This window comes from Xenopus tropicalis, chromosome 1, assembly GCF_000004195.4.
Source record: "Xenopus tropicalis strain Nigerian chromosome 1, UCB_Xtro_10.0, whole genome shotgun sequence".
Lineage (NCBI taxonomy): Eukaryota > Metazoa > Chordata > Amphibia > Anura > Pipidae > Xenopus > Xenopus tropicalis.
In genome coordinates, this window is record NC_030677.2 from 83,668,749 (window position 1) to 83,680,959 (window position 12,211).

General features: G+C 38.7%; 1 protein-coding gene across 1 annotated transcript; it reads right to left on the reverse strand.

The window, feature by feature from the left end:
• Positions 1-6,316: 6,316 nt before the first annotated feature.
• mboat4 (membrane bound O-acyltransferase domain containing 4) lies at positions 6,317-11,851 on the reverse strand. The gene is made up of 3 exons (XM_002936459.4): positions 11,726-11,851; positions 9,526-9,750; positions 6,317-8,467 (listed from the first exon to the last, which is right to left on the reverse strand). Exons 1-3 carry the CDS (start codon positions 11,839-11,841, stop codon positions 7,519-7,521), a joined length of 1,290 nt encoding a protein of 429 aa, XP_002936505.2. The 5' UTR covers positions 11,842-11,851; the 3' UTR covers positions 6,317-7,518.
• Between the last annotated feature and the right edge of the window lie 360 nt (positions 11,852-12,211).

Genomic DNA, 12,211 nt, shown 5'->3' on the forward strand with positions numbered 1-12,211 from the left:
TAACCTCTTGAGCCAGATGTGTTATTCCTGTTTTGGTTTCTAGTAATTACTGTTAAATGTGTCTCTTTCCTGAGGAAGACTGACGAGATGAATGGTGAATGGTATGCTGCTTAGTGGCATGCAGGAAGGAAGGGAGATCGTTTCTGTATCATTTCCTTTATTTCCACGACTCAGCAAGTGCTAATAATGGAGATGAGGTGCTCTCATTGAATGAAGTAGGCATGAGGCCAGATACAGTGTAAGCAGGTCAGAGTTTAGGGTTGAAAGCTGCTTTCCTCTGTAATTGTTCTCATGAAAAGTGATAATATAATGGGAAGTTTAGAAAGTCATAACAAAGGTGGAAGTGTGTTTATTCGTCTATATATTTCAGCCTTAATTCTTTCATACAATGATTTTTTGGTCATGGGGTTTAATGGTATTGGGAGCAGTATAAATTGGCTTTTTCAAAATAATAATAAAGTGAAGGGATGGCCATCGTTGAAGGACACTGATATAAGAAACTTGAAACATGAGTTACACAAAGCAGTTATATAACAAGCCCTTTTCAGCTTTTCAGAAGCTTTGGGGCCTTATACAATATGAACACAAGTGTGCAGTACCAAAATTTTTTATCATGCCCCCACACAAACAACAAGCAGTTACGTAGTTTGCTGGGACAAAAGGTTGAACTTGATGGATGTGAGTTCTTTTCAGCCACAGCTACTGTGATACAAATTCACCAATCGTTTTACTGAAAAGCAGGGGGTAGCTAGAGAAAATACAGGCCCTGAAACTGCTGGGGAGCCCAGGAACTGTAGGGGCCCCAATGAACTGATAAGCAGCTGCAATATATTTTTATGGAAAATGCATTGTTCCCAAGGTTTAGGGGCACAGTGATCTTGTTGTGCGGCCCAACAACCAGTCATTTTACTGCTTAGGTTCATATAGAAGATGCTCATATAATTCAGTAAATGGATCCCAATATACACAGATGATGTTACTCTATAATATGTAGTTCATATGAATAGTTAAAATGATTATTGAATAAGCAGTTTTTAAATTCAATAGCGTTTTTTCTTTGCCTGTCTCTGTCACGGTTCTTTACACTTTGCTGCATAAGTTATATAAGCTTCTACGTTAGTTAGTGATAACTTTCTATTCAAGCCAGGGCAGTTTTTGCAAAACTTAAGCAAACTGCATAAGTTTTGACTATGGACTAAAGGATTCGGTTCGGGATTCAGTCAAAATTTGGCCTTTTTCAGCAGGATTTGAATTTGGCCAAATCCATGGTCCTGGCTGAACTGAACTGAAGTCATGTGACTTTTTGAAAATTTTTTAAAGGGGTGGTTCTTTTTAACCCTTCCTTATATCTATTTGGAGATGCAAATAAGGATTCAGATTTTGTCTGGTATTTGGATGAATCTCTCTCAAAGGATTCGGGGTTCACCCGCATCCTTAAATAGTGGATTCAGTGCATTTTGATGTAACAGTCCTACCTGGCCTGACCTGGGAAGCTACTCCCACTTACTCCCCAAGGAGCTAGCCATATTCATTCACTCTATCATCTATCTATCTATCTATCTATCTATCGATCAATCTATTCCCCCCCTCTCTCTTTCTACCCCCCTCCAATGGTGGCCCTGATGCGTTGGGCTTAAATTTATGCTAAAAACTGGGTTCCTTGACTCCAGTCCATTCAGGGCACTGCTTTGTGGAATTTGCATGTTATTCCTGATATTGCATAGGTTCTTCCAGGCAATCCATTTTCCCCCACACTAAATAGTTGGTAGAAAGAGAGGGGGGGGGGGGAATAGATTGATCGAAAGATAGATAGATAGATAGATAGATAGATAGATAGATAGATAGATAGATAGATAGATGATAGATAGATAGATAGATAGATAGATAGAGTGAGTGAGTGAATATGGCTAGCTCCTTGGGGAGTAAGTGGGAGTAGCTTCCCAGGTCAGGCCAGGTAGGATTACAGTGTGAAGGACCAGGGTAGTGTATCAGCAGAGACCAAGAAAGTGTTGGGACCCATTGGAGTGCCTGGCAAGTCTGGTGTTGTGGGCTCAGCCCTGTAGAGGGGAACATGTTGGCAGGTCCCCTGGAGTGACACTGTAGGCTGGTGACAAGGATGGGAGAGAGAACACTATAAAAGTTTGTGAGTAAGCAGCCAAAATTGTGTAACTAAACACTGAACTACCTTGTGAATGCCTGGCTGTCAAGATATGTGTGAAATCTTGTGAAGATTTATTGGCTGGTGTGTGCACGTTAACATTTTGATCTCTGAGCGAAATAATTCACAACTACAACTCCTGGTATCTTATTCTATTTTCTGTGGTTTAGTGTGGGTTGCAGTAATTGGAAGGTATTACCCACTACAGTTATGCTACACTCCTATTTTGTTTCTTATTTTTGACATAAATAATATAAATATAATTTGATTAAAATAGTTAATTACAAAAAAACACTCAGTGAGGTTAGCAGCATCCAGAAATACAATACTTTACACTACTTTGGACTAAACTGAGGCATTACTAAGGGTGTTTTAATTTCAGTTTCAAAGAGGCTAGCATTAATAACAAGGTTGCCAAATTGCACCAGTGCATTTATCAATATCAGACAAATACGAATTACTTCTGATCCATCTGTTACAAAATAAATGCAGCAAATAAGTGCTGTAAGTGCTTTGTAAAACACGTCAAGTTTTTAAGTTCCAGCTGTTCTACTGCAGTGGATCACATCACTCAAATTGGCATGCTTTTTCTGAAAGGGTCACACCTCCATTGGCAATTTTTTACATCTCAGGTGCTGCTACAATGTAATTCACCACAACAGTTGCTGCAAATTTTAGTTGCAGCAGCAAAACTTGCAGCAAGGTTTAATTGTGTTGTCATTTCCCCAGCACCAAGAGAGATGGATTAAAGGAATGCTGTCATGGGAAAACATGTTTTTTTTTTTCAGAACACATCAGTTAATAAAACTTCTCCAGCAGAATCCTGCATTGAAATCCATTTAAAAGTGTAAACAGATCTATATTTAATTTTGATATTTCACATGGGGCTAGACATGTTCTTCATTTCCATGGGTGCCATGGCCATGAGCTTTAATAAACTTCAATCACACTTTAGTACTGTACTTCAAGTTGGAGTGATATTCCCCCCCCCTCCATTTTCCCCCCAGCAGCCAATCAGCAGAACAATGGGAAGGTAGCAAGATAGCAGCAACCTCACAGCTGTAGAAGTGGTAGATATCAGAATAGTACTGAATAGTAAAAAATAGAGAGGAAAGGAAGCCCTAGGGTGCGAGTTTTGCTTAACCCTCAGGTACACGGAAGGGACTCGGGAGATAGGGAGCAATAAGCGGCACTTAGCTGAGGGATCTGAGTCATGACTCCTCCAGTTACGTGGGAGTAGGAGAAACAATAGGTTACCAGAAAGCAGTTCTATTGTGTAGTGCTGGCTCCTTCTAAAAGCTCACACTCAGGCACAATACAGTAATATAGCTACCTATACACCAATATTACAACTAAAAAAGATAATTTTTTTGATTCAGGATTAACATTTTAAATGGTAGAGTTAATTATTTCCTATAAACAGTGTAATTTAGAAATAATAAGTACACCATAAAATCACGACAGAATGTAAGGCATGAAAGTGTTAAAATAGTTTCTTTTGAGATCCTTCATTGGGGTCACTGACCTGGGTCCAGGATGAAATCTGTGAGTTTTAATTATACAACAGCTAGAGGACCTCTCAAGGCAACTTCGGGAGACTTTGCCAGAAAATACCCTGCCATAGACAATACTAAGTATTGCCTCTGCTAAAACACACATAGAGACAATTATCAGTAAATGATCAGCAATGTCTACTTTAGGAGACATGACAAGTAGCTGCTACTAGTAGTAGTTGTTTTGACCTTTTAGGAGCCAAAAGAGCCATGTGTACCACACAGGGTGCTTTCGATATATACATCAGAATGCCTAATAATAGCTTTTGATTGCATTGCATGGGAATCAGGAGTTTTGTCACCCAGGGGAGCACAATATCCTGTTGGTGACAAAATGCCATGCGTGCCATTGTCCTTGAGGGAATAGAACCTGTGGTTTCATGGGACAAGGAGCTTCCAAAACAAAGATCATTAGGATAAAAAATGTATCACTAGTAGTTTCCCTACATTTCCCCATCATAACAAAGAATCACCATTTTCAATCTGCAACAATACCTTTCCTCTAGAAATGTATATATACATATTCTTAGGGCTCCAAAAAATTATATTTCCCATTGAATATGCTGTAGCTATAGTAACTTTTAACAATAATTTTCTGTTTTAAGTCTCCATCTGTACTAATGGAACAAGGGTTTCCCAACTCTAAAATCCTGTTTATTTAATTCCCCATATATGAGTAGGTGATAAAGTAAACCAGCTCTGAAAAAAACAGAAGAATTTTATGCTTTTTAGAACTTGCCAAAAGGGCATCATTCCATGCAAGTATTTCAGCAGGCTGGTAATGAGCCGGCTCATTACCAGCAATCTCCAGCAATGAAGCACCAGCAGTGATTTATTCAACAGGCCAAAGGTTAAACTAATTTCTCAATATCCCACACACACCATCTGTGAAATAAAAACTGTAATAACGGGCCAAAAATATCATAAAACTACTAATACATCATACATTTTTCCCAAATTTCGACCAATTCCCATAAGTGTCTCTTGGCTCAACTTCACTGGTATCAAGTGAAATATTTAAGTTGTTTATCTAGCGCTGTGGTCAAAGAATTAATTTCCTTCAGCACCAACATATGAATAACAGAATTTTCTAAGCCGACGGCTTACATTTACCATGTTAAAATATATTTTATTTTATGTAGTGATTTTTGGAGGTAGATTTCAAGTCAAGCAATACATTTCAGAAAGGTACAGTTCATTATCAATTAATAGACTAGTGACACATAGGGCTGTTCATCTGGGATTTTTTCCACCTACATTTTCTACACAGCACCTAAATCTGCTGCATGTGTGTGCTCATGGCTGACACTGTGCCTACCAATGTGTTTGTAAAAACGAGCAGATGGGAGAGCATTGGCTTTTCTCTGTGTAGGTATCAGGTAAGCGAATACAATCACTGGAGGGGGGCACCTTACTTTTGGTAACCCTTATTGATTTCTTTCTCTTTAAAAATGGGGCAGATGGTACGGGGTTTTTCTTGCTAAAGTTGTACTGATAGACAGTGGTTCTGCAAAAAATAAATGGGACAACTGTTCATTCTCCTGGCCCATGCATAGAGCAAGTATGCAACTTGCAATTGTGCATGTATAATTGTAATTACATATTCCAGCCTCCCCTGATACACTGGATTCTTTTTAAGTTTAATGGTGAAGGAGAGGCCAAAATCAAAAAAAGCAACATGATGTTTATGTAGAGGCCATTATTGTTAAAAAAAATACTGGGCTATATTGAGACTTTCAATACAGGAAGATTTAAACAGTGGGCCCAAGGCCAAAGGATCTAAGGCTATGGGGTGAGCTGCCAAGAGACCCAAAGTTAGGGAATTTGGAGGAGACCTTTGGCTTGGTAATCTAGGTCACTGGGAGTCCTGTGAGCTGGTGCACCATACCCCCAAGTAAAAAGCTGCTCTGGTGGTCTGTAAGCTGTCAGGGCTTTACTACCCTTTTGTGTAGAAAATAATCACCAGCCTATTTAGAGAACAATTGTTTTATTTTATTAATGCCACTTGTATAATCAGTTGCTTTGGCTGATTTTGCATTGTATCTGAGTGTGTTACACTTTTGTTTGGTCACTTGGGGTCTATAATTTGTGGATCCAAATATTGGCCATATTATACCATAAGTCATTAGCTAGACTCAAAATCATGTTAGGAGTATTTTTAAAAGAGCAAGGGCATATGAATTTACTATCTTTATTTTAAAGTACAATTTATATACTAGGCTCCCTACTAGACTATTTCAGGTTTAGGAACCAATTAATATGCCACCATGTGACACTGAATTGCCCTCAGACCCTCTGGGGTGATTACTTTGCCTTCCTCTGGAACAGTTTGTTGAGGATTTGGAACACATGAACCTGACAGACTTAACTATAAAATTATGTGTGTGGCCAGATTACTTAGTGAGGTAAATTGGTCAGATGTCATTCGTAACTCTCTGTACACCTATATAATGAAAAACATTCCACGTTATAATCCTTTCATCTGATTGATTGACTATAAGTGTAACTGTACTCCTCTCCCCCTCCAGACCCAGTGAGAGACAGAAATAAGTGTAGACACTTCAGTCTAAAATGCTTTATTGAAGAATTCATCAGACTTCACAGACATAATTCCTTCACTTGAGGAATGTTAATAGTAGGAGGGAGGTTTTACTGAGAAGTAGAAAAAAAATAATTTGGAAATGTTTTTTTTGCCGTATGTCAAGTTTTTTTGGTAGAAGTTTACATCTCTGAGAGAAGATTCATGGCTTAGTCTATATGAATATGTTACTAGTACAAGAGATGATGTAATATTTCTACAATGCAGATTACTAGATCTTAAAATGACTATACATAAATCCATTCTAGCCTGATATAGGATTTCAGCTGCTCAACAATACAGGGTCTCCTTGTCATATATTTTGTTTCATAATCCACCAAATATTTTCCATGGGTGACAGGTCTTGACTGCAGGTAGGCTGTATTAATGATTTCCAAAAAGAATTTCTAATTTGATTTCCTCAGACTACAGGACAGTTTCCATTCAGTCCATCTTACGACTAGTGCCACAATGGGCTATTTATCTTCCTTCGTATAAGCACAGGCCAAGGAACAGCCTCTCTGCTCACATCTGCTCTCTCCTGCATTGCGTTGGCCTGAGTGCAGACATTTGGTCACAGACAGTCAGGTGGTAGTGATGTGTGGGCCAGACCAAAACCCATGGGTCAGGCAAGTTTGGGCGGACATCCACACAGCTTCTGTGGGTCACTGGAGGGTTTGTGCCCACATGTCCTGCCCATTTCATGACATAAGAGAGGGGCATGGCGGGTGTGGGTCTATAACTATTTGGCGGGTTAGGGTCAGGTACAATTCGAATAGCTAGCAAATTGGTTGAGTTGCATTTTTGGATGCAGAGATCAACTGTGTTCACAGACAATGGTTTTCTGAAATATTCCTGAGCCTATGCAGCCATTCTCACTACAGAATGCTATGCCATTGTCCTTGTTGTGGTTTGGGCACTGTATTCAACTGCACATTACCCAGTTGCCCAGCTGTACATAATGCAATGTCCATTGCTAGGCCAGTCGGGCCTCTGGCTGCTTGTAAAGGATCATAAGAGATGGAATATGGGAGATAGGCAGACTTGTGAAAGCAATTCCCAGGAAAGGTTAAAATTGCAGGCTTATCCAGTATCACATTCATATAAGCTTGGTAGGGGATAAAAGGAATATAACAACTGTATGCATTAACTTGTATGTTTTTCTGTTTGTAAGGTTTATAGGGAATATAAAAATAAAGGTAAAATGGTCTTTCAAATGACAATTATTATTATTTTCTTTTAATGGAGGATATTAATGAGAGGCAATATAAAATAGGAAAGTAGCAATTATAGGATAAGCACAATGACCATATTATTTTGATACTCCTCATTTCAATAGCCACTATAAGAAATGCTACTATTAACTGGGTGTGAAGCCAAGTAAATATCCTATAAAGCACCCTTGTGCACCAGGATTGCTGACAGGGATTGAAATACTTGTGTATCCTATAGTCAGCCTTCACTAGCAGAGCCCAGCACAAGAAACCAAAAATGTGACCTGGGTGGAGTCCATGCCACCAAGCAGAGAAGGCAAAGGTCATTAGTAAAGATCCAATTTTGCATTTTTCAAAAATGATTCTTCTCAGCCAGCTTGCTGTGCTTTTGTTCCATGTCCTGGTAAAAACTGAAATTTTATGAGTTGTTTCCAGGGTCCAAATATCAGTATCACAAAAGGTTACTTGAAAGCCATCTACATGATATGCTGTCAGAAATCCTGCAGCACAGAAGAGGGATTCATCAAGCAACCAATGGAAGTAATAGGTCAGTTTAAATAGCAGTGCTGTGGTCCACATAATGCAGACACAGTTTAAGTGCCTACAGGTCATGAGAGACAACTGAAAGCTCAAGTTTACAGAAACCAAACTTCTAAGCATTTGCAAGATTAAAGCAAAGAAGAAGCCTTTGGCTACCTGCTTGAAGCACAGATAGTTACACCTAGGGGCTACAGTGACATGATGATGAAATTCTACAAAGGAGCAGAGAGGGCCTCCCAGCAGTGCAGGAAAGAAGAGCAAGTAAGAGAGAAAGATTAATATATTGTGTGCACTTCCAGAGAAGAACCAGTTTTTCATTCCTCCATCTACTGGTATTATTCTCACTTTTCTTTCATGAATATCCAAAGCTAGAGTTGTGATCTTCTGGGTTAACAGCATGAGGGCTGAAATCATTATAGACAACCTACATGAACAGAAAATGCCAACATGGATCATATTATCACAGTGGATCAGTGCAATCCAATTACATTACAATGAAAAAAAAATAAGTAAAACAACAAAAGAAGTGATTCATAAATAAATCTAGACAAAATCTATGAAGTTACATTAAGACATATTTCAAGCTCCATGTAAGTACTGACAATTTCATGTATCGGTAAATGTTAGGGTAAATGTAAGGACAAACTGTCAGGGAAAATTCATTAAAGTAGGTTGCTCTGTTATGCAGATCTGGATAAATCATATAAAAACAGTGATTACAGTTCATTCATCTCACTTATTTAACCTCTTACCTGGCAGCCTCTTTGATCATGCCACCCTGCAGGTTGCCATATACCACATGGCACAACATAGATCAAAAAAGTAACCAGAAACATAAAGTCTATAATGCTGGTGATTAGGCAGTCCTAGGCTTGTGTCAGCCACTGCCACAGATGTTATGAGCAACAGCAGGCAGATATATAGCTACATACAGATGTATGCTGCATATTGCTGGAATTTAAAAATAATTGGTAATGAAAGTTACTGACAATTTGCCTTTAAATACTGGGAATTTTATGTGTCTGGTTATGAGCTAGTAACCCCACATCTGCTCTTCATTAAAGTATATTTTCCTTACTAATGCAGCACGTGGAGATTAGTAGCTGCAGTATTAGCTTGCTGCAGACAGGTTTTATGTTGTCGATGTGGCAAGCCACATGCCTTTTTTCTTAGCAATTCCTTGCTTTGTTACTGCTGTACAACAAACTTTGGCCTTTTTTTTACCTTAGATCTTGTTCTGCTTGTTATAAAATAGGGGGTTATTCATCAAACTTTGATGTTTTCTTTCAAATCTTCTGAAACCTCAAATAGCCAGGGTTTAATAGAATAAAATAGAAGAATAAAAACTATGGGTTGTCAATATGGTAGGCCTGTGGAATTTCTAAAGCAATAACTTGCAAGTCATCAGACCTGTAGTTCATAGGCATTCTTCTGATAGACTTTAGATTTGCACATACACATATTCTTTAGTGCGGAACTTACCTTAACGTAATTTCTTCTTGCAAGTAATATTCTTTATACAGTAGCCAGAGATGGCAAGCAGTTTGCCAGACCATTTGCAGTGCAAGTGCCCACCAGTGAACAGACTGCCAACTGATTATGTGAAACAGCACAATGGAGCCCAAGGCTGGGATGAAGATAACTACTGCATATGGTCCCATGGAAACACATGATAAAACAATTCCACCAAAGAGGAGATAAATAAATCTGAAATACATGAATAATACAGAATAATACAAAATAAACAGCTGAATGACAGAAAGCAATTTTTCTCTTTTTTCAAGGAAGATATAACCATTAGAGTGAAGACAAATGGGGTGTATAGTTGCCACAACCTTTTAAGAAGTCGGTTGTGGTGATTTTTTTTCTGATCAAACAGAAAAATCAAACCTGTCCGATCGAGATCTGGCAGATTTCAGGTCAGATGTTGGTTGGGCAGACCACAGGCCGATAAGCTGACAAATAGGTCCAAAGAACAGGCCCGTGTATGGATAAGTGCAGGCTGACAATACGCCTGTATTCTCTTCTCTTTATGCCTGCCTCCTGAAGTATTGAATCTGCCGTGGTGCAGGCACATGCAGCTGATATCTGCCAACAAAAGCTAAGTCTCAAATAAGTTGTCCGATATTGGCGGCATGTGCCTGCACCCAGGTGGAATCAATGCTTCCAAGTGTGGCCTTTCACTTAAGTACATGTAGCTGTGATATACATTGGCTCAAAAACATTAATTTGAAATGTTTTTAGCCTGTCTGTTTATAGGAGCAGATAAACTGCCTTCAAACTTAACAAATAAAAGGTTGCAAGCTAAGGTGGCCACTTTTGCCAGTGGTGAGATAATGATGTTGGGGAAGACTAGTGATGTTTGGTGGCATATTAGTGGCATTGGCGATGGGGTTCTGACATACCATGGCCACAATCAGGTGAATTTCTGATCAGGTTCACAAAGCTGAAACTCAAACATGATGTTTTAAACCAGCCATCATCCTAGACTGCTTGCCATTATAGTAAACATAAATCACTGTTAGTTTATTGTAAGATCACCCATTTACACAAAAGTCAATAGTCAAAATGCCTGTGGAGATGCCTGCCTCTTGTCAACCCAGTAAATAATGCTCAAAACATAAAAAACTGCAAAAGCAGTTAAACAAAGTAAATGTAACTGAAAATGGCAACCTTACAGTATTATTGGCCCTAGAATACAAATTCTTTGACTTTGTGAATACAAAACAGACATTTCAGTGATAGAAAAATGGGCAGACTACTATCACCTTTCAAATGAAATAAAATTACATTTACATGTCATTAATAATTATATATTAACATAATTGCTAAACTTTCAAATTCCAGTTGCCTTCAAAGAAACATAAAGCTTCTACAGCAGTGTTGCTCCACCCAAGTATTGCTGGACTACAACTCACATTCCAAGATATTATTAATGGTTAAAGCACAATAGGAGTTGTAAGACCAGTGGTCCAATTAATGCAAGATAATTCTGCCTAGTCTATTTATAAAAGGCCTGGTGGGGCCCATCCCAAGCTCATGCCAAGTCCGAGTATCCTTGGCCATATTGGTGAAAGTATGTTAGGGCAATTATTTTATCTTTCCTTGTCCACTTCAGCTTACATATAAATGGATGGAGAGGGGAAAACCAGGGAACAAAATGATTTAAAAATAAGCTGGGGCTACTGTTCCCCTGCCTCTCCATAGTAGGCATCCCAAACCTACATACAGATGCAAGAGTAATCTCCAAAGTAAACTAAACCTACTTGAGATATGTCAGTCATTTTGTGGTTATCTAACAGTGAGATTTCCATGCTATTTGTGCTTGTCAATATTGTGCTATAATTAGACTTCAGCAAGATATTTACAGTACTGCAGCATTGGAAGTCAGGACCCAACAGCTAAAGCCATAAAATGTTTGTTTTGTAAAAGTCAATTCAATGCTTTTGGGGTTGATTCTATGAAGCCAAGAACTACAGTCAAAAGTGAAAGTAGGAAAGATTTTGGAATTATTCTGGAATATGCTGGGAGCTGTAGTCCAGCAGAATGTGGGTCAAGCTCCAATGGAAGATTTACATAAAGTTTCCAGCTAGGTTTTTATCACCTTTCTTGAGTTGTAAGTACTATGTGTTCACAGTTCATTTGACAGAAACCAGCATGAAATTAGCAAATCAAAGCATACCTTGGCGTGATGGGCAAATGGCCAAAGGAAGAGAGATAACCATATAAAAAAGCCCATGGAAAAGCAGCTAGCTGGTAAAGAGCCACAGGGTGAAACACAAGTTGAAGGTAGTCCATTGTTCTTAGAAGATAATTTTCATATTTAAAAAAAAAAAAACTATATAGTTAAGTTGCAGAAGTCACCTTCCACTCTGCAGAGCATATGACTACATCCTTATATAGCAGTGCTTTAAAAGTGACATCTGTTTGCACTGTGCAGTACCGAGTGAGGCTCTAATCAAGGAGACTGTCATTCTAAAAGCAATTTGCAAAGCAACGCAACAATTGTTTGTTTGCTTAATCACACAAAGCATCTTTCTGCAAAGACAGCAACTGGATAAGAGACCCGGAAAATATTCAGGCTACTAGGGTTACCAAATATCTGCCACTTTGGAGATCAAGTGCCTAGATAGTGCAAAAAAGGAAACCTAAGATACAGTAATCTTTG

Coding starts and splice junctions, on each gene's coding strand:
- mboat4 (XM_002936459.4), bottom strand. CDS start 11,841: ATGGACTACCTTCAACTTGTGTTTCACCCTGTGGCTCTTTACCAGCTA. Junction 9,751..11,725: donor CATTTGCCCATCACGCCAAG/GTATGCTTTGAT, acceptor CATGTATTTCAG/ATTTATTTATCTCCTCTTTG. Junction 8,468..9,525: donor CAAGAAGAAATTACGTTAAG/GTAAGTTCCGCA, acceptor CTGTTCATGTAG/GTTGTCTATAATGATTTCAG.